The sequence below is a fragment of the Sapajus apella genome, unplaced genomic scaffold (assembly GCF_009761245.1).
Source record: "Sapajus apella isolate SASKATOON/1434 unplaced genomic scaffold, GSC_monkey_1.0 scaffold132, whole genome shotgun sequence".
Classification (NCBI taxonomy): domain Eukaryota; kingdom Metazoa; phylum Chordata; class Mammalia; order Primates; family Cebidae; genus Sapajus; species Sapajus apella.
In genome coordinates, this window is record NW_022437072.1 from 4,033,235 (window position 1) to 4,060,741 (window position 27,507).

General features: G+C 33.0%; 1 protein-coding gene across 2 annotated transcripts; it reads right to left on the reverse strand.

Moving 5' to 3' along the window:
- LOC116539729 (coagulation factor XIII B chain) lies at window positions 1-27,507 on the reverse strand. 2 transcript variants are annotated; one of them, XM_032262886.1, is made up of 12 exons: window positions 27,399-27,507; window positions 23,101-23,301; window positions 22,022-22,207; window positions 20,870-21,046; window positions 20,333-20,509; window positions 17,439-17,624; window positions 17,169-17,351; window positions 15,287-15,469; window positions 11,667-11,867; window positions 9,198-9,380; window positions 1,733-1,946; window positions 1-632 (listed from the first exon to the last, which is right to left on the reverse strand). In XM_032262886.1, the coding sequence occupies exons 1-12, from the start codon at window positions 27,460-27,462 to the stop codon at window positions 596-598; spliced, it is 1,992 nt and encodes a 663-aa protein (XP_032118777.1). In that variant the 5' UTR covers window positions 27,463-27,507; the 3' UTR covers window positions 1-595. The 2 variants fall into 2 exon arrangements, with proteins under 2 accessions (XP_032118777.1, XP_032118778.1); XM_032262887.1 differs by having other exon boundaries at window positions 427-632; window positions 23,101-23,322; window positions 27,399-27,470.

A 27,507-nucleotide genomic window follows, 5' to 3' on the forward strand; every position in this document is an offset into this window, starting at 1 on the left:
TTCAACTGTGTCTTTTTGACAGTATTTGAGCACATGTTCAAATATGGTAGTACACTACCTCATAAACAATTTGGTCATTAACCTTGTAGCAAATATTACAGTTAATTTTAAAAGTTTTTTACATTTAGAAAGTCAGAAAGGCAGTCTTTTCTGCCTTTAATAAAGCAGATCCTCTAATATAGCATATAGTTTCTTACCTCTAATGTGACATAACTTTGAATTAAATTTAACAAAAAGCCTTAATATTAATAAAGATGATGACAAATGTGAATGCAAAACTTTTACACATATAGTGTACAGAAAACAGTGATATAGTCCAGACAATGGGCATTAGGAAATAAAAATATTTTGATGTGTAGATTAATTTGTAACATTAATCAAGATGGAAGACATACAAAAGAGATTAGGTTCTATGTCAAATCATACAAATTAAAATTAAACAAGATTTATTGGTTTTTATTCATAATGTTCAGCACAATTTACATTCAAATATTTAAGCAAGGAAAAACTCAGATGTTTTTAACTTATTTCCTCTCAAATTATGTTTTATAAGGAATTTCATGATGTATTGAAATATGATTCCTCTTTCTGCCATTCATTTCCTTGTTATAGATTCTTGATAAGACACAGTCCTTGAGGAGAAAAAGAGAGATTTTTGAAAAAAGCATCAACTGTAGTCGTGTTTATTACAATCTTAGCCTTTCAGCTTTTCATATCATGAGTCATTGTTTTTATTAAGTACTAATAAGGACAAATGATCTTACTTGGTAAATAATATCACTAGTTCCCTTTTAAAAACTCAACATTATTAACTACACTACTTACCATTTGTTAATATATTTCTACGTTTTTACTTTTTTCTCTTGAAAGTCAGAAATTCATACTGTACCAAAACACTTAAATAGCATATAACTTTTTTACCACCCTGATTTTACCACAATTAGAAATAAAAATAAAAATTTTCCCTACTATTGTGTGTCTTTTAAATATTTTTTTAATAGAGTGGTCAAAGCATCTAAAAAGCTGACTTTATGTAGTTCATACAGTTCATGGTTTGCAATTTTAAAAACAGGTACACATGCTCTTTGCCACTACTTATATTTTTAATATTCTTAGTTGAACAAAAAATATAATTTCCATTTTTTATATAGTGTCCTTAAAAAGGATTAAAATTCTGATCTTACAAAATGGTTTACATAATTTTATTATACTCTTTTAACATTTCTGTAAGAAAAGAGTCAAATTATTTTCTGTAAGTGGCAAAGGATATATTTTTTAAATTGTCATGTGAGGAAACACTCTAGTATGTGATTTCCAATAGTTACATAAAAATGTGTTCCTGAAAATAAATACCTTATTTTCCAACCTTTATTAGTAGTGCATGAACTTATATTGAGAAGTAGGAGAAAGTGAGATTTTGTCTTTATCATAGAATATATGTTAATTTTTTCACATTTAAATATTGCACATATAAATTAATTTATTTTTCCATTTGCCAAAATGTCACAAATATCAAATGGCAAGCATTGCTTTCACTTCAGACAATTCAGAAAGCCTGCTGAATTAATTAACACTTCCAGTTGTTTGCTTGGTATAAAAAAGAAGTGAAGAAAATACGACTATTTTTTCTTTCCAATTGCCATAAAGTACAAGTGCTGTAGAACATAACATTTCTGAAATATTGAATAACAATCTGAAAAAAAAATACCTATAGGTGAAAGACTCTTCTTACCTTTCTCTTGGAATACATCTTGGATATTTTAACTGTCCTCTGTCACATTGCATTCTAAGTTTAGATTCACTCATAGATAACTGAGCTATATAAGTGTTTCTTCTACAAATAAACTCAATATATTCACCATGCAAAATATGTGGTCTATTGTCAAAATCCCATTTCAGAAGTAAATTATTCTTTTCCATTTCAGCAAAAGATAATGTGCATGGCTCTGAGAACAAAAAGTTAAAAAAAAAAGTTAAAAAGAAGAAAACTATCTTGATACATCTTGGCACAGACAGGAATCATGTGTTGCCTACTCATGAGGACCTTCAAATTCCCAGGCATAAGAGTGGTTAGCCAGTTAACTAGAATTAATATTTGAGTCAGGAAATACGTTCAAACATCACAGAAAACAGTGAGCCATTTCTCTCTGTGGTGCTGGATTTGGAGAAAAGGTATTTTCTGCCACTTAGTTTTATGTCATTAGCCTTTTCAAAGATAGCAAACAAACCAAAAAAGGTATTCTGGGGGAGCATTGACAGTTACTAATGGTCATTGAAATCATGCTCTTTTCTCTTTTTTCTTCTTCAGAAAGTTTGAATAAAATTCTCATGAGACAAATTATTAATTGCTGTATAGATAACATTTTATGTAAATGTAGTCATGAACTAGATTCTCAGCCCTGACCCAAGCTTTACATCCTTATGACATCCAAAGTCATGGATGGTTACTTCTCTTTAAAATTTCTAGTTAAGAATTATCAAGACTGGATTAAGATGTTTAAATTCTAAGCATGGAAAGTATAATTGTGTCATTTCCCAGGTATATTAAACAAAACAGAACGTTAAAGTATATATATTAGGATACACAAAAAACCTCTTTTTTTTCCCAAAATAAAAATATTAATTTTTCTAAAATATCAAATATCAAATTATTTCAGAAAATGGAATTTCTTGAGTCCTTATTTGTCTCCTGTATGGCCTAGCATTAAGGAATAGTTTCTGAGACAGGTAAAAAGGTCCAGAGTTGCTAATATGGCATATCAATCATATACCTGTAAATACATTGACAAAGTTATTTACAGTATTCCCTCCCCGATTGCCTTCAGGGGATACATTTCAAACCGCAGTCCATGCCTGAAATTGCAGATAATGGCAAACATATTGTCACGTATTTAGAACATGTTTCTGTTCATGTCTTCTGCCCACAAATGTAATGCCTCTGCCACCTCTACCAAGCATTTATTATGCACTGTAGCTTGTCACTTTTGCAGTTTTAGGTGCAACAACAAAACTAGCATGCATGTCTTTTTCCTTCTTCACACTTTCATAGATAGAAGACTCACTGTTACCGTGAATCTTAACAACCTCAGCATACATTTTCTTTTTAAGTTGAGAATGTCCACCTTTTCACTTAAAGGAAGCACTTTATAGCTTCTTTTTAGTGTATCTGGGGCAGAAAGGATGGAATGGCATGAGATTTTATTATACTACTTAGTGCATAATTTAAAACTTGTAAGTTGTTCATTTCTGAAATTTTCAATTTCACATTTCAGACTGCAGTTTATAGCAGGTAACTGCAACCATAAAAAGTGAAACTGCAGCTGAGAGGAGAGTACTGTGTTCAGTTATTTTTTTCCACAACTACTTAGTAAATGCCTTGTGTCAAACATTATGCTGGAAGTGCTACAGGCGATAAAAATGAACAAGAATTATTGCAGTCATTACAAAATAGTTTTGAAAATAAAGTCAAATAGTACTATAGTTTAGGATGTCATTGTTCTACAAAGCATGAGATTTAAATTAAGAGAAATTTAAAAGTTGACTCGTGGACCTTTAGCTTTCAGTTATGACAGAGTACATTATCTCAAACCAGCACTTCTATTAAGAACCAGAAATCTGAAAAACAGGAAACAAGCAAGAATTTCAAGGTATCAGAAAAGCTCAAGGAACTTAGTCAAGGAATTAAGGCTCTGGAAAAAAATTTATTCAGGTGAGTTCAACAACTATGTGAGGCTGGGTGTGGTGGTTCATGCCTGTTAATTTCAGCACTTTGGGAGGCCGAGGCAGGCAGATCATCTGTAGTCAGGAGTGTGAGACCAGCCTGGCCTAAATGGCTAAACCCGGTCTCTACTAAAAATGATAATAAAAAAAAATAGCCGGGGGTGGTGGCGCATGCCTGTAATCCCAGCTATTCGAGAGGCTGAGGCTGGAGAATCGATTGAATCCAGGAGGTGGAGGTTGCAGTGAGCCATGATCACGCCACTGCACTCCAAACTGGGTGAAAGAAGGAGGCTCTGTCTCAAAAAAAAAAAAAATTCTATGTGCCATTTTTTTTTTCTTAAGGTATTTTTTTACTCTAAGTCTGAAATGAGGGGCTAGATGATAGAGAATGGCCAGCATAGGCATAAAGCCAGCAGAAGTTTTGAAAAATCTCATGGAGTTGAAGATAGAAAAATGAGAATTAGGGTAAACCAAGGCAGCCAGGACTTGAAAAGTAAAGAATGTAGAAGGATAGGAGGTGTAGAAATATGAGCTTGAGGCTCTGCACCAGATTTTCCCTGAGGCACTGCTTATCCTTGACTTGTATAGAGGCATGGAATGAGGAGCCAAGCAGAAAGTAAATCATAAAGCAAATGAAAAGTTGCAGTGGGCATTTGGGCAGTCTCCCAGTAATATCAGAGAGAGTCAAGGAGAAAAAGCTGTAATACACACAACAAACTCTGTGAAGAACCCTAGAGAGTTACAGTCTGTGAGAAAAGGCAAACAGATGTCTGAAAACAAATGTTGAGAAAGCTTTATTTCTAATTATATTGAAACCAACTGCCTCTACCATAATCATCAGCCAGAGGATAAGCATTCTTCAGAGTAAGCTGACATCATCCAAACCTAAAATTTTCCGTAATATAATATTTAAAATTCAACTGTTAACAAAAACATCAAGAATTTGGGGCTAGAATATAGAAAAAAATATATACAGGATGATCCAGTTATTGGAGTTTGCAGACAAGTCTTAATAAAAATTATGAAGGATATGTTCAAGAAGTTGATATTGAGATAGGATCTTTCATCAGATAACTCCAATCTACAAAAAGAAAATATGAAATTGAAATTCTAGAAATGCACAGATAATAGCTGAAATTGAGAACTTAAAAGATAAGTTTAAAGCAGATTGGATACATCTAAAGAGAGGATTATCAAACTAGAAGAAAATTACCAAATTGAAACAAAGAAATAATACAATGAGAAAATTACTAAAACACTACTACAGTGAAACAAAAAGAAAATGAGAGAAAATATAGACTTATAGAGACAATGGCATAGAAAAAAGATGTAATATGTGTATCATGGACTCACAGAAGGAGCGGGAAATGTACTTTTTAAAAGATATTAGCCAAACATTTCTAAAACCCATGAATGATACCAAGTACATCAAGATTCAAGGAATGCTACTAACTTGATGAATAAAATGTAAAAAGAAACCCACATCTAGGCCAACATAAATAATTTGCTGAGATTAAAGACAAAGAGAAATGTTTAAAACAGCGGAGAAAAAAAGAGATACATTACCTTCAAAAAAGTATCATTAAGAATAGCATTGGATTATTTAACAAAAACTATAAAAACCAGCAAAGGATGAAATGACACATTTTAAAGCACTGTAAGAAAATAAGGGCGAGGCTACAATTCTATACCAGGCAAAAATATCCTTCAAAATTGAAGGGAAATAAACACACTTGCAGACTACAAAAATAAATAAATGAATAAATAAATAAATAAATGCTGAGAAAATAAAGAAATAATTGTTTTCAAGCAGAAGGAGACACAGAGAAAAACAGGAAAAGGTGAGGAGCAAACACATTGATAAATATATAGGTAAATCTAAAAGACTATAATTGTTGGAAAAAACTATAATGTCAATCATATCTTTCATATTTAAATTATTTGTAGAATTAAAACAGAAAACAATAATACAAAAAGTTGAAAGAGTAAACAAAGTTATAGTGTTTTAAAGTCCAAGAGAAGTGGTAAAAGCTCTAATTTATTTTGGATTGAATTAATAAAGATTGTTTGATATAATCTCTATGATAATGGTTAAGAAAAAAAAGACAGGAAAGTATAATTAACAAGCTAATAGAGGATGAAATGGTTTACCAAAAAGTAGATGTATCTGTAAGAAAGTAAAAATACTTTTAAAAAGAGAAAATAATATAAAACAGACCGGACACCATGGCTTACACCTATAATCCAGCACTTTGGAAGGCCAAAGCAGGAGGATCACTTGAGCCCAGGAGTTCAAGATTGGCCTGTGAAACATAAGGTGACTCCATCTTCATTAGAAATAAAAATAAATAGCTGGGTGTGGTGCCACACACTCTGTCTCTACAAAAATAAAAAATTAAAAATTAGCTGGGAGTGGTGGTGCACATCTGTGGTTCCAGCTACTCAAGAGTCTGAGATGAGAGGTCATTTAAGCCCGAGGTCATGGCACTCTAGCCTGGGCAACAAATGAGGCCCTGTCACTCTCTATATATCTGTCTATTTATCTATCTGCTGATAGACCAGCCTAGGCAACATAAGGAGATTCCATTTCCACAAAAATATAAAAAAAAATAGCTGGCTGTGGTGGCACACACCCTGTCTCTATAAAAAAATATTATACATATACATATATACATTTCTAGATATATCTATATAAAGATATTTCAAGAGAGAGAGAGACAGTCACATTTTTTGACCAAGCTGGAGTTCCTTAGCAACAAATATCTCTCCATATACATATATGGAGAGACAGAGACAGAAAAGAGAGAGAGATGGCCAATAGGATATATATCAAGTATAGTAAGATACATCTAGTATAGGAAGATGGTAGGTTTAAACTGAAAAATATTAGTAATTACATGAATGTGTAAATGGACTAAATATTCCATTATAAAGAAAAAAAATTATAAACTGCATAAGTATCTTTTAAAATAAACTATATATTTCTTATAAGAGATGCACACTAAAAGTAAGAACCCAGCAGGCTCAAAGTTATGGGATGGAAAAATGCATACTTTGTAAATGTTTTTCAAAGTCATTGGTGCAGCTAAAGGAGACTTCAAGACAAAAAAAAAAAAAGCAAATTATTACTATATATGAATATATGAAAGAATATGAAGGAGGTCTTTTAAAATTAGAAAATGCCAACATACCAAGATTTAGTGTCTCAATTTATGTGTGTACCTAATGAAATAGTATCAAAATACAAAAGCAAAAAATGACAGAACTAAAATAGGAAATGTTTTAAAATGCCAAGTGAGACTTTAACATGCTTCTCTCAGTAATTGATAGAAAAAACAACACAAATTGGTACAGCTTTGGATTAAATTAAACATCAAAAACAAAATTCAATCCAATTGGCACATGTACAACAGTGAACCCAAAGATGCCAAAGTTAACTTTTTTCAAGTACAAAAAGAATATTTACCTAAAGCAAATGTATGCTCCTTATAAAGCAAATATCAACAGATTTTAAAGTGCAGATATAATTCAAAGTGTCTTAATCTAATTAAACTAGAAATCAATAACCTAAAGAAAACTAGAAAACCCCATATTCAGAACTTTAAAAATAAACTATAGATGGTTCCGTACACATCGAATATATCAAAATGGATATTATAAAATTTTCGAGTTGAATGGTAGTAAAAATCCAAGATATAAAAATGGGTTGGATGAAGTTAAAGTTGTGCTCAGAGAGAAATTTCTATTTTTAAGTCATACATTAGAAAAAAACATAAAAGGTGAAAATCAGTAATCTATGTATTTACCTAAACAAGCCAGAAAAAAGAGTAATAAAAGAAATACAAGAAAGTAGAAGAAAGGAAATAATAAAGATAATAGCATAATTAATGAAATAGAAAGCAAAATTTGATGAATCAACGAATGCAAATATTGGTTGTTTGCAAACACTAGTAAAATATATAGACCCTTAGCAAGGCATGTCAAGTCAGACAGGTGTTAATAGAAGTAAAAACAAAAGATACATCAATGAAAACCTCCAAAGGAGGATAGGAAGATGTTGTAACTACTTTATGTTAGTAGATTTCACAAGGCAGTTGTTATGAACAAATCAAGAAACTTCTCCCTACCAAAACTGACAAAAGAGGAAATAATTACCATTATTTGTTAAACAAATTGAAGCTGTTAATTTGTCTTTTCATAGAAAAACCTAAAGTCCCAGATGGCTTCTCTGGTGAACTCTTAAAATTATGAAGGAAGAAACAGCACCAATCCAGAGAATCAGAAAAGAGGGGACACTTCCCAATCATGGGTTGAGGTCAGCATAAACTTGGTATCAAACCAGAAAGGAAAATAATCAACCAATCTTTCTCATGAAAAGAGATGAGTAAAATATTGATAAACAAAAATACAACAACATATAATTGCATAATGCATCATAACCTTACGGAACTTTTCATGGAAATACAATTATGCTCTAACATTAAGAAGAAGCAATATAATTTATTAAATTTGCAGGGAAAAAATGAAAGTAATAATCATGTAATTATTTCAACAGATATTGCTAAAATTAAACACCTGTTGAAGATTCTTTAAAAATATTTTTGGCAAGAGAGAAAAAAATGTTTTCTAGATTTTTTTTATTGTACTTTATGTTCTGGGGTACACTTTTCAAAAGAAGACATTAATGCAGCCAACAAACATATGAAAATATTCTCATCATCACTGGTCATTAGAGAAATGCAAATCAAAACCACATTGAAACACCATCTCACACCAGTTAGAATGACGATCATTAAAAAAATCTGGAGACAACAGATGCTGGAGAGGTTTCTATATCTTTAACTTGATTTTTTCAAGAGTATTTACAGCAACACTTAAAGGTGAATTATTGAAAGTGTTGAGAATGGGAAACAAAAAGATATCCACTACCTCTTCCATTCCACATTGTACTGAAGTCCTAGCCAGTGAAAGAAAATAAGAAAAATAAAAGTCATAATTGGAAATAAAAAATATTTTCTTATTATTTACAGATATGCTATTTTATGCCTCTGAGGACCTTGGTAAATATTATTCTTACTAGGATGCCTTGCTAATAAAACATTAATTTGCTTCATCTTTCCATACTGTGTTGTCCATTTCTTTGTTTCCCTATTGTACAAATGTTTTCTATTATAGTGCCAATCACAATGAATGATAATTGTTAACATTTACTCACACCACTACGGCTTATTCAACTTATACCAAACTGCTACCTGATGTGTGGTTTGCATTTAACCGATATTTATTAGTACAAACTGAACTATAGTTATTTATGATCTAGAGGAAAGAATAGAAGCCAGTGATGAAATAAGTACATGAGTAAGATAACACAAATGCAGCAAATTAAGCATTTTATCAGTGTTACGTTAACTCAAAAATGACAGCAAATTAAAAATATATAGTTTCACTTTATTAGAGGCACATTTAGTAGTACATACCTAAACACAATGGTGGTGTAGTCCACACTCCCTCTAAACAATAGGCCTCCCTAGATCCTTGTAGGAAATAGTGATCAAAACATCTGTATTCTACTGAAGAGCCATTTTCATAGGTGTCTACTGTTAAACCAATAATAACTCCATGTTTAATAAGTGGAGGAGATGTGCACATTCCTTTAGATTCTGCAAAATAAGTTTTAAAGTATACAATGAATTGCTATAATGAGCTTCCAGTATTTTATAAGTGCTACAGAAATAAATTAAGACATTTTATAAAGTCATTTTTTTTTTCAGACAGAGTCTCACTCTGTCACCTAGGGTGGAGTACGGTGGGTGGCACGATCATGGCTCACTGCAACCTCTGCAATCCTCCTGTCTTAGCCTCCCAACTAGTTGGGTCTACTGGTGCATTGTTTTTTGTTTTTGTTTTTTTTTAAGAGACAAGGTCTTGCTCGGTTCCCAGGCTGGTCTTGAATTCCTGGACTCAAGAAATCTGCCCACCTTAGCCTCCCAAAGTGCTGGGATTACAGGTGTGAGCCACTGCACTTAACCATAAAAGCATTTTTAAGGCAGTTCTCAAATTTTTAAAATATTGAAAATATTTTATAATAATGTTATACCATGCAATTTATAATTAGAATCTTATGTTATAATATTTACATACTTATTTAAAACCAGCAGAGTATTAACAATCACGATTTTGCTTTTCCCTAAGTGTATGAGATTTCTATAGAAGCCATGCCTTCTATAAACATTGTCTTCCTTTTCTTCTTTATTAAAAGTAATAGTCCCTATATCTGGGGATTACTGAGACAATGGGTCCCCAGAAAGCCCTAAGTAGATGCTTTACAGTGTTTGTTGTTGAGTGTTCACAAGAGGATGATCAATTCTCTGAAAGTCTGGTGACATTTATAAAACCTATTGATATTTTCTCTTCATAAAATTGATTTACTGGAATTAAAAGATGTCATCATGGCCATCCTACATAGGTATATATGCTGATTGAAATTTGATAATTGGATCACTTCTAACTTTATGGATCAGAAGAAGATGGTAGTGAATTGGTTAGGGTAATAAGTATAAATTTTCTCTAAAGATAGCGATGTTGAGCTTTCTTTCATATATTTTTTGGCCACAGAAATGTCTTCTTTTGAGAAGTGCCTTTTCATATCTTTTGCCTACTTTTTGATGGGGTTTTTTTTTCTTGTAAATTTGTGTAAGTTCCCTGTAGATTCTGGATATTAGACCCTTGTCAGGCGGGTAGATTGCAAAAATTTTCTCCCATTCTATAGGTTGCCTGTTCACTCTGACGATAGTTTCTTTTGCTGTGCAGAAACTCTTTAGTTTAATTAGATCTCATTTGTTGATTTTGGCTTTTGTTGCAATTGCTTTTGGCATTTTCATCATGAAGTATTTACCCATGCCTGTGTCCTGAATGGTATTGCCTAGGTTGTCTTGTAGGGTTTTTTATTGATTAGGGTTTTACATTTAAATCTTTAATCCATCTTGAGTTAATTTTTGCATAAGTTGTAACCACAATGAGATACCGTCTCACACCCAATCAGAATGGCAATTATTAAAATGTCAAGAAACAATAGATGCTGGTGAGGCTGTGGAGAAACAGGAATGCTTTTACACTGTTGGTGGGAATATAAATTAGTTCAACTATTGTGGAAGACAGTGTGGTGATTCCTCAAGGGTCTAGAACCAGAAATACCATTTGACTCAGTAATCCCATTGCTGGATATATACTCAAAGGAATACAAATCATTCTATTATAAAGACACATGCGCAGGTATGTTTATTGCAGCACTGTTTACAATAGCAAAGACTACAATATCAAATGCCCATCCATAATAGACTGGATGAAGAAAATGTGGCACATATACACTATGGAATACTATGCAGCCATACAAAAGGATGAGTTCATATCCTTTGCAGATAAATGAATGAAGCTGGAAACCATCATTCTCAGCAAAATGACACAAGAACAGAAAACCAAACACTGCATGTTCTCACTCATAAGTGGGTGTTGAACAATGAGAACACATGGACACAGGGAGGGGAACATCACACACCGGGGCCTGTCGGGGGTGGCCAGGCTAGGGAATGGATAGCAGGGGATGAGGGAATTGGGGAGGGCTAATATTAGGAGAAATACCTAATGTAGACGACAGGGAGATGGATGCAGCAAACCACCATTGCACGTGTATACCTATGTAACAAAACTACACATTTGGCACATGTACCCCGGAACTGAAAGTATAATAAAAAATAATAAATAAATAAAACCCTACACATTCTGCACTTGTATCCCAGAAAACAAAGTAAAGTAAAAATTAAATTAAATTAAGTTAAAATGAATAATAATAAATAAAAGAAAAATAACAACAAAAAGCAAATAAATTTTCTACCCAGGTAGCAGATATTGATCAAGTAAGATACCCATAGAGAGCATTATTATTTTACCTTTTTTAATACATAAAGGATATTTCACTTCTCCTCTGTTGCACCGCACATTTAACTCAGACAATGGAGTTAATGGAGATAAGTCATATCCCTGTTTACATACAAAATCTATTAAATCTCCATGTAATACTTTTCCTTCATATTTCCACTTCATCTCTATGTTATTTCTGTTCATGTAATCCACATTAACAGTACATGGCTCTGAAAAACAAAATACTCTTTTAAATTATTGTGTGAGAAATATAAAAATGATATTTTAAAACAAAAATATGAAAAGTATCAAAAGCAATTTTATAATTGAAACCATCATTAAGGCTTCTCACACACATATATACATATAAGAAAATACATACTTATTATCAAATGGATCTATATACCACTTATTGTAATACACTAAAACCACTAATTTAAAACATCAAAAATACTGTTTAAGGGCATCAATCAGTTAGATTAATAATAATTTTCTTTCTATAGAATAGAAACCTTGAACTACCATATAGAAAATAACAGAAAAATCTCCTAATGAATAAAAGCAAGACTCTTGCCCTTATGGAACTTACCTTCTACTTGAGAGAAACACCCACAATACATAATAAATATAATAAAGATATGAATTGCATAATTTGTGGCTGATATGGTTTGGCTTTGACCCTACCCAAATCTCATCTTGGATTGTAGCTCCCATAATTCCCACATGTCATGGGAGGAAGCTGGTTGGAGGTAATTGGATCATGGGTTGGGTTTTCCCATGCAGTTCTTGTGATAGTGAATAAGTCTCATGAGATCTGATGGTTTAATAAAGGGGAGTTCCCATGCACATGCTCTCTTGCCTGCCACCATGCTTCTCCTTTGTCTTCTGCCATGATTATGAAGCCTCCCAAGACATGTGGAACTGTGAGTTCATTAAATGTCTTTCCTTTATAAATTACCTCATCTCAGGTATGTCTTTATTAGCAGTATGAGAACAGACTAATATGGTGGCCACCTTTAAATTACAGCACAAGATAAATTTGATGAAAAAAGAATATTGAAGGGGAGGGGTAACAAAAGAGCTAGGGAAGAGAAGTTGCATTTTCAGTAAGGTGATTAGGACAAGCCAAAGTAAGAATATTTGCACAAAAGCTTAAAGATGACTAAGTGAACCATGTCATTTTCTTTATAAAAGAGTGTTCCATGCAGAAGTAACAACCAATGCAAAGTCCCTGAAGTGAGAGCATTCTTGGCTTGTTTGTGGAAGAATAAGAAGACTGGAAAGACTGGAGTGGTAAGAGCAGGGAAAAGCGTATGGAGAGGTTAGAGACTCTTAATGTCTAGAATAATAATTCCTACAGAGAAAATTCTACTCTTTATTATATTGTTGTGTGAATTTGTACTGATAGCCTTCCCAGTTTCAATACATAAGCAAGATATACAAACCACCTTTCTCTTGCCCTGATAACAAAGCTTAAACTTCATTTGGTAATTCCTTTGATTATTTAGGACAAAGTCTAACTCTCTTGAGGCAGTTGTTCCAGATATGGAATGACGTATTTCCTTAAATACATCATTGTTATTTCCTTATGAGCTTGATTCATTACTAGCTTGGCCATAAAAATTTTAATCTAGTCTTTGTCCTTAGAGATTACTATACCTCCATTGAAATAAATATCAATCACATCAACAACTTAATATCAAAAACATTTATAAAAATATGAGAGCAACAGAAAAATTCTATGGGAATATGTATCTGAATTTGAGTGGGAACAGCCTCGAAGTATTACTTGGAAGGTAGAAACTAACAACAAAAGGTTGAAAGAGCTCAATACTTAAAACTTACATATACTTAAAAACACTATAAATAAAGAGAAATTAAAAATAATTGCAATAAACATTATCAAGTGGATAATTTAATTTATATAGATATTGATGTTATAAGGATGAAAAATAGCTAACCTATCAATAATTTATCCATGAAAAAAAAACCTGTGGCCAATAGAAAATTGAAAAATTCCAAATTAACTAATTCTTAAAAAAATCAAATTAAAACAACTGTGCTTGCCTGCTTAACAAAAGACGTCAAGATTAAAATATTCAAAGTTAACAAAGATTAAGACAATTACTACTTTAATTCACTTATGGTAGGGTTAACATATCAGAACAGACTTTCTGATAGGCAATTTGGTAATTAATAGAAAATGAATTAAAATTACCAGATCTCATAATTATTTATTTATTAAAAAAATTTTTTTGGGGAAGACAGACACTCTCCCTGAAAAAAATAATTTGCTTTTCCTTCTGCTTAGAAAAATTGTTCATTATTTATGTTATTTTAGTGCCACAAATTGTTTCAAAGGAAAAACATGATGATATTAAAACAGGTATTATTTTAAAGGTAAATCGCTGTGAGGAATCTAAATAGACGATGCAGTGGATATATTAACATAATTTAAAGGAAAATAAGCTATAATGATGATATGATACTCAAATAATACTTCACAGTTTATAACACATTGAAAATAAATAAATGTTTATTTTCCACAATGCTGTCATATGGATATGACTAGTACTGGAATTTGCTTCCAATGCCAATTGGCTGTCACTTATTGAGTGTTTACTATATGTGCTATGCTTTACATACATTACCTCATTTAATCTCCATAACAACCACATGAGATTTCTTAGAAGGCAATATTCCACTGGGTGAGATAAATCCCTGCTGTATATTAAATCTATCTAAAAAAACCTAAAAAAAGTGCTTTAATGCATAATTATTTTTAATAAAAATAAATAAGTTAAACATGTACAGAGATTTACCTGGAAGTGTACTGTTTGGAATATAAAAATGTTGAACACTAAACATCCATCGATAAACTGGTTAAATTACATATTTTAATCTCCATTATGGAATACTAGGCAGTCATTGAAGTATATATTGTAAAACTATGACAAACCATGTTTATAATATATTTTGAGTGAAAAAATATCTAAGATATATACCTCTGTATCTTATGATAGCATTTTTGTGGAGCGTGTGTGTATGTGTGTCTGTGCGAAACATTCAGAAGACTATTATCAAAGTTATTAACAAACACTTTTATATAATCCACAAGATATAACAAATGCGTCCATTTGGGTGAGGATGTGGTGGTAAAAAGCTGTTAACAATATATTCTACCAAGGAAAGAATAGGACTAATTATTCTTCTCCCAATGATATTCTGAGGGTAATATAAGCAGAGATGTTTAGGGGTATATAGTAGAGAGGGAATTTTAGCTAGGAGAAAGGCAATCCAAAAAGTAATTTGTTGCAAAACGTGAATATACAAAAATGTGAATATATTTAATACCACTGAATTGTACTCTCAGAATTTGTACACTTAAAAATGTACACTTAAAAAAATTGTACATTAAAGTGGTAAATTTTACATTAGGTATAATTTGCAACAATAAAAAAGAGGTAAGGGGATAAGAATTAATGTAGGCCTAGATGCTGAGATTTTAGGGACTTTCTACTTAAAGAAATGAGAGGTGAAAACACTTGGAAAAAAAGGTGTATACAAAATCATCATTTTCATGATATAAAAGACTAAGAAAATCACGTGAAAGTACAAACATAGACATTCAATATGTTCTGTTTCTTACCCAAGCAAACAGGTGGGGATGACCATTTTCCTTGTTCACAACGAGAGATTTTTGATCCCCTCAGTAAGTAATATTCATTGCATCTATATTCCACTGAGGATCCCGTTGTATAGCTTGCCAATAACCCATCTGCAACAGCCCCATTCATTACAACAGGAGGATGCTTACAGTTGTCATTATTTTCTAAGAAAAGAAGTTGTTTTAAAATTAACATAAGCTCATAAAAATATAGTAAGTCATACTATAGTGTCTCAATATTTGTATTATATAACTTTGGACAATTGTTTTATAAATTCAGTACAAATACAAAAAACGTTATTCAGCTCAAATATTTTTAAAATTTGCTAAGCAAGAGAAGAGAGCAATTATGTTACGTAAAAACAACTATGCATATTTTTCTCTTTTCTCAATTGTGAAGGAATTATGATATAGACATTTTTTTAAATCTTTAGAATGAGAAACTGTTCTTTAATCTAAAGATTATGGTCAATTCTAAAATTGCTCTTTGGAATTACCCACTTTTATTTTCTTCTTTCTCACTCCTCTTCATCTGTGGTCTCAATCAAACCATGAAGGAAATATCCACTTTTTTCCCCCTTTTTGGTATCTTTCTCTTACTCTGTCAATTTCTTTGGCATCCTTCATAGCTTTTGTCTTATTCAATAAATGTCCTAGATAAATATGTTCGTGGAGATCTCTCTCTGATCTGATCAAGAAATGAGAAAGAGGACAGGAATAGTAGCCCCCAGGAGTGACAGTATAGCCTGGTGGTGCCCTTCAGTAAAATGAAAGATCAAGGACATGCCTAAGAAATGGAGGTTAAGAATGGCCAGATGCAATGCTCCACCCTGACTTTGTAGGAGAAGAAGAGATAATGCGTATGGCCAGTCACTCAGTCCACCATGCCCTTATTTACTTCTCTAACAAAGCACATCATCATTTGTGTGCTGTCACTTAAAGTGCACAGGTCACGGCATGACACAGCTCGGATAATTGTGCTTAGCACTATTGTGTTCAAAAAGGTTTTACTTTTTAGAAATTTTTTTTTATTATAATACTTAAGTTCTGGGGTACATGTGTAGAACATGCAGGTTTGTTACATAGTTATACACGTGCCATGGTTGTTTGCTGCATCCATCACCCCGTCACCTACATTAGGTATTTATTCTAATGCTATCACACCCCTAGCTCCTTACCCGCCAACAGGCCTCAGTGTGTGATATTCCCTTCCCTGTGTCCATGTGTTCTCATTGTTCAACTCCCACTTATGAGTGAGAACATGCAGTGTTTGTTTTTCTGTTCTTGGGTTAGTTTGCTGAGAATGATGGTTTCCGGCTTCATCCATGTCTCTGCAAAGGACATGAACTCACCCTTTTTTATGGCTGCATAGTATTCCATAGTGTATATGTGCCACATTTTCTTTATCCAATCTATCATCGATGGGCATTTGGATGGGTTCCAAGTCTTTGCTATTGTGAACAGTGCCTCAATAAACATACATGTCTACACATCTTTATAATAGAATGATTTATAATCCTTTGGGTATATGCCCAGCAATGGGATTGCTGGGTCAAATGGTATTTTTAGTTGTAGATCCTTGGGGAATCACCACATTGTCTTTCTCAATGGTTGAGCTAATTTACACTCCCACGAACAGTGTAAAAGCATTCTTTATATTGACTTAAATTCTATAGATGGCTACACATACACACACATACACACATACACACATATACACACACAAAACAGAAGAGTAGGTGCTATAGAAATGTGTTTCTAATTTGCCTAAACAGTCTGTTCCTAAAATATGCATATTAAATTAAAAGAATGGAAAATTTTACACCATAAGCTTAGCTATTGATGTTAAATGCAGCATACATACCAACACACTCAGGAGGAAGTGTCCATTTTCCATGCCTACAAGTTATCTCATTTGATCCATGGAGAAGGTAGCCACTTTCACATGCATATGTCACTTTATCCCCATTGTAGTAAATCTTAGAGTGTAAATTTGCTGCACCATTTTCAATGAAGGGTGGTTCCTCACAGGCTACCTTCTGTCCTTCTGAAAACGTACAGTTAAAAGAGAAAAGACCATTTAGTCACACATGCAGATATCATTTTAGCAAAGCTTCTTCAAGGTGTTACTAACCAATGCATTTTGGAGGTTCTGTCCATTTTCCATTTTCACAACGTATTTCTTCTGACCCATGGATCTCAAAATTAAGTTCACATTCTATATGAACTATTTCTCCATGACGATAACTTGTTGAACTTGAACGTATTTGAATTTTGGCGTTCACGGGCAGAGGTGGAGGAGGACATCTGTTTCTTCTTCCTTATCAGCAAATTTAGTCATAGAATTATAAAATATAATAAAGATTTAATGAATGTGTTCATTATTTCAAGCACCATAGAAAGCATGGCAGACTGATTCTAGGAGCATTCCTTTGATCACCATCTCTTGATGTTAACTTCCTTGTGTGATACCCCTTTTCATGAGTAGAACCTTTTACTTGCTACTAGCCCACAAAATGCAGCAAAAGTGATGGATCAGTACCTGATTATGTATACACAATTATGTAAAATGAGATTTTAACACCCTTCTTGCCAAGAGACTCTCACTCTTTGCTGGTTTTAAAGAAACAAGAGGCTACATCATGAGCTTCCAAAGCAGAAGGGGTGCAAGGCAAGGGGAAGTGGCCTGCCTTCAGTTAACAGCAACAAGAAACTGAGGCTCTCAGTTTGCAGTCTGCAAAGCACTGAATGCTGCAAATAACCATATTGAGTTTGGAAGATTTGCCCAGTCAAGACTCAGATGAGACTGCAGTCCAGCTAACATCTTGATTGCAGCTTTGTTAGCTATGGATACAGAGCTAGTGAAGCCACACCCAGACTCCCAACCTACACAGAATTGGAAATAATATCTTTTTGTTTTTTTAAGGTGCTGAGTTTGTGGTGACGTTGTTATGCACCAACAGAATACTAAAATTGCAGGCCTTTTAAATTCATTGCCTCCTTTAGTCCTAAAATAACTTTATTAAGTAGGAACTATTATTTTTCCCATGTTATAGACAAACTAAAACTCATGAAGTAAATAAATTAATAGCATGCAGCAGATCTGTTCTTGAACCCATGTCTATCTAAATTAAAATCTCCTGCTCTAAAATATTGACTACACTACTTTCTTATTGCTGCTGTGATGAATTACAGTTTAGTGGCTTAAAATAGCACAGATATATTCTCTTACAATCCTGGAGGCCAAAAGTCCAGATTCAGTTTCACTGGACTAAAATCTAGGTGTCAGGAGAGCTGCATTCCTTCTGGAGGTTTTGGAAGAGAATCGGCTACTTTTCCTTTTCTAGCTTGTTGAAATTACCTGTATTACTGGGCTCAGAACCCCTTCCTCAAAACATTGCAATCTGTGGCTTCCATTGTCACATCTGCTTCCTCTTCTGTAATCTCCCCCTGCCTCCCTTTTATAAGAGTGTTTGTGCTTCTATTTAAAGTCTGAAAAAATAATTCCAGATAATATTCCTGCCTTAAGATTGTTAACTTCAAAGTGTCTTTTACCATGTAAGGTAACATTTAGTGGTTCCTAGTGTTATAATGTGGTTATATTTTGGGAGGAGTAGGAGAGATATATCTCAGCCCACAACACTGCCTGTTGCATGTCTAGTGACTGTTTACCAGAGAAAATAGGCAAGTTGTCATGTTGGCTAAATTGGAAGAGGAGGGGGGTATAAAAGGCCTTAAGGCTGTCTGCCATTTACTATTGAAATAGCAACTTGGGAGACCGAGGCCTGCTGATCACCTGAGGTCAGGAGTTCGAGAGCAACCTGAACATGGCAAAACCCTGTTTCTACTGAAAATACACCAAAAAATCAGCCAGGTATGGTGGTGGGTGGAGATTGCAGTGAGCTTAGATCGTGCTACTGCACTCTAGCTTGGGCAACACAGGGAGACTTCAACTCAAAAAGAAAAAAAAGAAAGAAATAATAGGCTTTTAAAAATTTGCTTAAAAAATCTTCTCTACTACTATATTAAGGATGTTGAGCACAAATGAAAAACTGTAAAATCTTTAAAGTTACTAGTGTTCAGTCCATTTAGGGAATTATGACAGTTCCCGGCAATCCCATTGCAAACCCCTGGTCAGAGCCTTCATTCATTTTCTTAGCACCTGTTTCAAAATTTTCATCATTTTCTTCCAAGTTCTACCTTCATGTCTTTCACCTGCCTGTCAATAGACATTATATCCCATATTACAGAAAACAAAAAATGACTATCAAACCCTTGCCTCACCCTGTCTTTCCAATCCTCAAACTCCTATTTGTCTCTTAAGACCGAATCTAAATATTATCCATCACCTCTGTGAATGTTATTCCATAGCATACCAATCAGAATCTCTAATGTTTATCCTGTCACTTTGTACCTGAGCTGATTGTACCATTTGTCACATTATAGCAATTATTTTTTTCATATCCGTATATTCTGCTAGATAGGACCCTCCTATCTAGGTGTGTTTAAATAACTATGGACGTCTTCTGCATTACCTGTTAGACACATTTAGTAATAGAAATATGACCATAGATATGACATCTTTGGGTAGCTTTTACTAGATGCCTCTTTTCCATTTTCACTTCTGGGGATTATTCTTTTGCTTTCTCTGCTTTCTACCTCACTGTTTTGGAGACTAATTTTGACATCTGGAAGTATGTGGCAAATTAAGAGAAAGTGTCCTTGCAAAGCTGCCAGATTGGGCTAATTAGTCTAACAATTCCCAGTAAGAAAAGTTACTTGTTACAATAAGGGATTTAAAATGTATAATAGAGATTTTAAAATAATAAATTTAAAAGATATAGTTCTTTACAAAGTAATACAAAACAAAGATTTATTCAGATGGAATATATTAAAGATTGCTGAAAATAGCACTAATTTAAAAGACAATGTTTATTTTAAAAAATAGGATCCAGAAAAAAAAATTAGGTATCACCACAGGAATTTTGTCAGAGCCAATGGAGGTTAAAGCTGATAAAGACATTTTACCTTCACATACAGGAGATTCTGGGTACCAACCAAAGCTATAGCATTGAATTAAATCTGATCCACTGAGATAATAATTTTCATCACAGAAAAACTGAATGACATCTCCATCTTCATAGGTTTGCTTTACAGGATGAAAATAACCATTTTCAATTAATCTTAAAGAAGAACACTTTAATTCTACAAATGAAAGAATAAATAAAAATACAGACAATTGTTTATTTTTCCTGCTAGAACCAAATTCACTTACTATTTATATGATATATCTAGAATAGAAATTAAATTTGCCAAAAAAGCTTATGAATTCATTTTATGTATTTGTTAAATAGCATTAGTCTTATTTTAATGTAATCTTGTGAGCTAAAATGAATTTTTTCTACTTGAGAGCTTTAAACTATGAAAGACTGCTATCAACATAATTAAAAATAAAGGCAAAAGGTATGGAAAATGAAACATAATTAGTATGACAACTTATATACACTTCTCTAGGAGACAAAGTTTTCAAGGTGAAAATAGATTTTATTCCAAATGAGAACCTACTGGTACATTTCGGTGTGACAGACCATCCGTATGTGTGACATTCTGCCTCCTCGGTCTTGTTTCCTCCAGCTGTGTAGTAACCAGTGGCACATTCGTATTGTACTTTGTCCTTCAGTTTAAATGTTTTCTGTGTTGTGGAATAATTTCCATTATATAATTCAGGAGCCAAACATTTTTCTAAAATTACAAAAATTATTTATTATATAAACCTTTTTAATAACCTAGAATATTTAAAAATCTCAAAATGTATTTTTATGAATCTTAAGAATATATTGTAAAATCAACTCTTAGCAAAATTGAAAAAGGGCCCCAGTGTTTTTTTGCCTCTCTATTCTCTTTTTTCATACACCTATTAACCTAACTGTACCAGTTTTCTGTTCTTAAAATTCTTGTCTACAAGTGCTTAACCAAAGGCCAAAATTCAACTGACAGCTTGTGTAGTAGCAATTGTTAAAGTATGTGCTGTCTATGCATTTGTACAATTTAAGGAACATACTAACAAAGTAGACATATATTTAAATTATTGGATTATTTTTAAGTATATCTGACATTGGTTCACAATATAAAATAATGTACATGATTTTAAATTCTGTAATGAAGGACATAGTGACATACAAAGAAAAAATTTCTTTCACTCAGACGTGGTGCCTCATGCCTGTAATCCCAGCACTTTGGGAGGCCGAGGCAGGCAACAAGATCAGGAGTTCAAGATCAGCCTGGACAATATGGTGAAAACCCATCTCTACTAAAAAATACAAATAATTAGCCAGGTGCAGTGGTGCGCGTCTGTAGTCCCAACTACTCAGGAGGCTGAGGCAGGAGAATCGCTTGAACCCAGGAGGTGGAGGTCTCAGTGAGCTGAGATTGCACCACTGCAGTCCAGCCTGGGCAACAGAGCAAGACTCCATCTCAAAAAAAGGAAAGAAAAGAAAAAGCTTCTTTCATTTTATTCCATTCCAATTCCTTTTATTGGTGCAAAGTAGGAATTATTAGTGTAGGTGTTTTGTAGGGATTGAGAACATTTGGATTAAGGAATCACTTAGCACTTGAGAAAAGTAACGTAATATCAACTTCCTGCATTGCAGACATAATGAAAAATAAATTCTATTAAATAAAAAATGCCTCTTTAGTTTTAGGAAATGAATATTATACCATGTTCTTTCCTACAGGTTGGTTGAGAAGACCATCCATCAGAAAGACATTGAACCACTTCTTCATCCTTTCCTCCACTGGTTTTGTATCCTGAAGCACAACCATAATGCATGTTCTCTTGAATTTTGTATAATAACTTTACATCAGAGATGTAACCATTACTCAGCTCAGGCTTAATGCATTTTTCTATGGGAAAAAATATTTATTTGTTTAACTTAAGAATGAAACTAAGCTTGTGTTTTACTAACTTCTAAAATTAAGCCAAAAGCATAATGTTACTATTAGCAATTTCATCTAGGAAATATCTGCATTTTTTTAAATGGATTCAATCTAATACTGACTTTCTTTGTATTTAATATTTTTAGTTCTTATAGTAATTTATATCCCCACCACATCTACTTCTAGGTAGGTTTGCTAAATATATCAACTGCAATAACCATATTCGATGCCTTCTTTTAAATGAAACTAACTCAATCAAAGCCCCTTACTCTGGGTCAGCTGCCCTAGTGGAAGACAATTGATAGTTTGACGATAGTGTAGCCTGACATAAACTAATGAAATGAGCCAATTAGATTACCTTCTCACAAATTTGAACTCAAGCTTTCATTGAAAGTTGGAAAACAGTTTTCAGTGGGTATCATGAGAGAAGTTGGCATACAAAGAAGAGATCCGTCTTACAAATGACAAAGCATTGCAGTAGCAGTATTGCCCTTCTGGAGGCCAGTGTTTCAAGCATTTGTCTGGCATCCTACGCTTAATTATCAAAATAAGTTTCTCATTACTTAAAGTAAATTACATCTTTTCCCCTTGCAATGTGATAAATAACAATTTCAGTTATTACCCTATTGCCTTCAACAGAGTATTATTAAAAACAGATAAAGAAAATTACATTTTAACATAAAAGCATTATTTACTAGAATTCAAATTATGCTTTCAATTTGTAGAAAGACAGTTTGCTAGTGATTTTGTTTTTCTCTCCTAAAATGTTTAACCACTTTCCATTTTCATTGGACCCGTAGTTTTATAAACAAATTTATTTGAGTATTGTAACACTGAGTTGACACATTCAGCTGACTTACTAAAGCACCTTGGTTCTGGGGACCAGCCTTCTGCTGTACACGTGGTTCGCCCTTCTTGTCTCCCACTTTCGGTGGTATAACCAGCCAAGCAGAAAAATGACAATTTTGTTGTTATGTTCATTGGAAAGTAAAAGCTTTTAAAAGTGTAGTAATATTGGGCAATTCTTCCATTTTCCACATGAGGAAAACCACAGGGTTTCTCTGAAATGAGCAAATGTCAAGCTGAAAATGGAAAAAAAAATCTAAAAACATAAAATTCGTAATCAGGTGACAAGACAAACTAATTAAAAGTATTTAGAACAACTTCAACTAGTACTTATTTTTCTTAAATTTAAAGGTACTTTTGTGACAATTCAAGCAGTCCTTTTATCATAATTGCAAGTTACTTTAAACATCCACCAGTCATGATAAAACTTAGCAGACCACTTCTTCAGGCAAGCTCCGCTAACTTTGTAGAACAGTACTTTCTTTCTCTTATTAGAGACAGAGTTTTCCTTGTTACTCAAGCTTCAGTGCAGTGCTGAAATCATAGCTCATGGCCACTGGGAGCTTGTAGGCTTAACCAATCCTCCTGTCCTGTAGCTAGGGCTGCAGGCACATGCCACCACACGTGGCTAAAGTATGCTTTATTTTTTGTAGAGTTGGGGAAGGGGGTCTCACTATGTTGCTCAGGCTGGTCTTCAACTCCTGGACTCAAAGGGTCCTTTTGTCATGGCCTCCCCAAGCACTAGGATTACAAGAGATAAACCACTGCACTGCACCTGCACTTCCTACTAGATATGTATTGAAAGTCACATATGTAATTTAAAAATTTCTAATAGTTACATTCATAAAAAATATAAAGCATGAGCTGAAGTTAATTTTTATAATATATTTTAATTGACCCAATATATCGAAAATATTTCACATTCTCTTTTTTGGTTACTAACTCTTTAGCATTCCCTATGTATTTATAGTTACAGTACATATGATCTTGGGCTAGTGACATTTTAAGTAGTGTCTTCAATAGCTATATTTGGCTAATGCCCACTGCAATTGGACAGCACAGTACAGGAATAGTTTCTCCTTAACATATGCAAACTCATTAAAAATTTTCAAATAAATAGCATTTTCAAAGAAAAAACAGACAACAAATTAAAATGAATAGAATACTTTAGCAAGAGCTTTGCAAAACAGGATATTTAAATGGTCAGAGATCTAGTACTTAGCATTATTAGTCATCAGGGAAATGCAAATTTAAATCAACGTGAGATAGTACTGCATATCCAATAGAATTGCTGAAATGAAAAAGACAGGCTATCTCAATGACTGGTGAAGAACTGAAGAAACTAGAACTCTCATATTTATACAATTGTAAGTATAAATTAGATCAAACTCTATGAGAGAACACCTTTGTAATATTTATTGGTGTAAATCAAGTACAAACCATACTCCTAATTAAAAAAGCATATATTTGTATACCAAAAGACACATAAAAGAATGTTTATAACAGCACTATTCATATAGTCCCAAACTGGAAACAATCTAAATGTCCATAAATAGGAAAAGATAAACACATTTTACACATGTATACAATGGAATATCATACAACAACAGAAATGAATGAATGGTGAATCTCATAAACATAGTATTGAGTGAAAGATGCCAATCACCTATGAATTATTGTATAAATTTGCATAACTTTTTAAAAGAAGACTAACTAATCCATGATAATAGAAGTCCTATTGGTTACCTTTGGGGTTTAGTGCCCTACAGGCATCGGTTATGTTTCTGGGGTGCTGTCACTGTTCTATATCTTGATCTGGATAGTGTAAAATTATATAAAAAGTTATAGAAGTGTATCCTATGATTTTTGCATTTTTCTGGATATATTATACCCCAAATCAAACACATATTTTAAAAATATATCTTTGTGTTGAAGATCTTAAAATCATAAAAACACTTAAAAGAAAGAAATGCTTGAACAACCCTAGGAGCTGTGTTGAGAAGAAACATGGGCAGTCATGGATAAAAGAAGGGCTGGCTCTATTGTGATTACTGTGGCTTCAATGCCTAAGTTGATCAATGCATACTAATGCTACCGTGAGACATAGAATAAAAGTAATGCTAGCCTAGTTTTGAAAGAAATGTATGTGGAATGACGAGTAACCAAACTTCCAGCATCTGATGGAGCAGACAGGAAAACACGGGCAGGACAGTTCCCATTTTCTGAGAATTCTTCTCACCATTTTTCACACCCAAGAACCCAAGAAATTTACAATAAAAAGGCTCTTCCAAAATAGCAGTGCAATGGTGAATACACAAGGAGGTTCCCTGAGGGGCACAGTTGCTTGTCAGGGAGGGGCAGCAAAGTATTCTTTGCACAACAATCTTAGGTTGTGGCTTTAAAGACTCTGTCCTGGGACATCTCTCTCCACCACCAGTATAGGCACATTACTTGTTAAGGAGGCTTGAATGCCTTGGTGAATATGAATTCCTGAGAAAAAATTATTGAGAAATGTGAGGAATATAATAATTATATATAAACCAGGAAATCACTGATGTCTGATCATCTAAAAAAGTATATGAAGAGATGTACATATTAGCAATCAGAGTATGGTAAATAAATAAAAATTGGATTTCACATTACAAATAGCATAGCAACCAGTACAAAGATGGACAATATGAGGTGATGGTGAGGATGATGAGAAGCAACAATTGATATCCTCTCTCGGAGATGATATACTTTGAAACTGCCATTCTGCATAAGTAATCTGTCACTACTCACAGAAATCAAGTACAAGAATAGACTCAATAATTTCACCTGTGAGTGAATACAGACTGACCATATTCTCACAGAAAGATAAGTTGGTTATATTATGATATTCATTTCAGAGCTATTTGTGGTTGAGAGAACTAGAGTAACATGTCAAAATATTATAATAGGTACAGGGGAAATGGACTTCAAGACTAGGAATAAGGGGATAAAATGTCTAAGTAAAGCAAGAGTGAGATCTTTCATAAGTTAATAATAATAGTATACCAGGAAATGAGAAATACAATTAACTGAATTCTTGCCCCTGAAGTTTGCAATGGGAGTTGAGAGAAGTATGCAAAAATAATATTATTGTCTGGGTCTTTAAGCAGTTTACTTCTTTTTTCATGTAAAATAGCACTATAACATTATAGTAATCAGAAAATTCAGTAGAATATTTCAATGTCTTTATGGTATAGATAACAGACAATTATATGTGCTAATATTTCCCCATATAGACAGAAAAATAAAATCAAAAGAAAGTCATTCAAAAATCATCCTATTATAGAATTAAAAGTATCAAATAAGATTAATTCTGTGTCTTTCACTTTTATAATTTTAATCTCAGATGTTTTGGTAGAAAATTTACAGTCAATTATTCAATTAAAATACAATTAAAACTTATATATTTAATTTCAATAAATTCCCTAAGATGTTTATTTTAAAAAAGCCTTATTGCTGTAGTTTCCTTCTTTGTATGTTCACTCTTGCTAATGCGAAGTGCGTCTCTGGATTCTTCATCCTACTATCTGATAATATTGATAATTGTTCCTAAACAACATACAAGGTACACTGCCTCCCTTACACTATCACACTAAGCATACACACTGGACAATATGACTATAAAGCATTCTAATAGGGAGTTCAGAGGTATTGGTTTGTTTGGAAAGTCTTGATTTATATGCGTTCAAACAATTATCAATAGAACCCCTCCTTTACTCTCAAAAGTGTCCCTGTTTGTACAAGCAATTATATGGTTGTCCTACTAATCAACACTTAATGTCTTCAACCAATGAATAATTCATCGGGATAAAAATCAAAGTCTCAAAAGTAGAAAATCTTGCTCATTATTTATGGCTATTTCTTTTTCAAATTTCCCACATTAAACTCCCACGTTATGAACAGAATTAAAATTGTACAAGTTTTGTCAGTATTAGGAATGAATCCTAGCATAGATTTAGAATTAAAGTTAACATGTGACTTTGAAATGGACATATGGTAGCCTGAAAACATTTTAGAAGTAGTTAGATCCTGGTCTCCTGACCCCAAACCTAGAGACACAAGCGTTTTTGTTTTATTCTGTTTTTCTGGCTTATGCTACTGTAATAATTAGTAATTTTGCTCACAGGAAAAGGTTTAAATATTATTAAAAGATATTTATAAAAGGTATGTTATAAAATTGATATATTAAAATGAAAGAGTATAGTAAAACTTTGGTTGTATAAACATTAGAATCTCCATTTATATGTTTTAGAGAATAAAGAATATTAAGAATTAATTTTACCTTCTGCATAGAGTTCTCCTGAGATTATTAGTATGATGATAAAAGCCAAGTTTTTCAGCCTCATCTTCAGTGGTGTGCTTCACAAATATTTTAACAATTCTAGCCACTA

What these genes read in the sequence shown, in the direction of transcription:
- LOC116539729 (XM_032262886.1), bottom strand. Translation starts at nt 27,462, where the DNA reads ATGAGGCTGAAAAACTTGGCTTTTATCATCATACTAATAATCTCAGGA. An exon ending in ACTTCCTCCTGAGTGTGTTG is followed by an intron (nt 15,470 to 17,168) that starts GTATGTATGCTG and finishes TTCTTTTCTTAG; the next exon opens with AAAATAATGACAACTGTAAG. An exon ending in TCCTTTATGTATTAAAAAAG is followed by an intron (nt 9,381 to 11,666) that starts GTAAAATAATAA and finishes CTTATTTTGCAG; the next exon opens with AATCTAAAGGAATGTGCACA.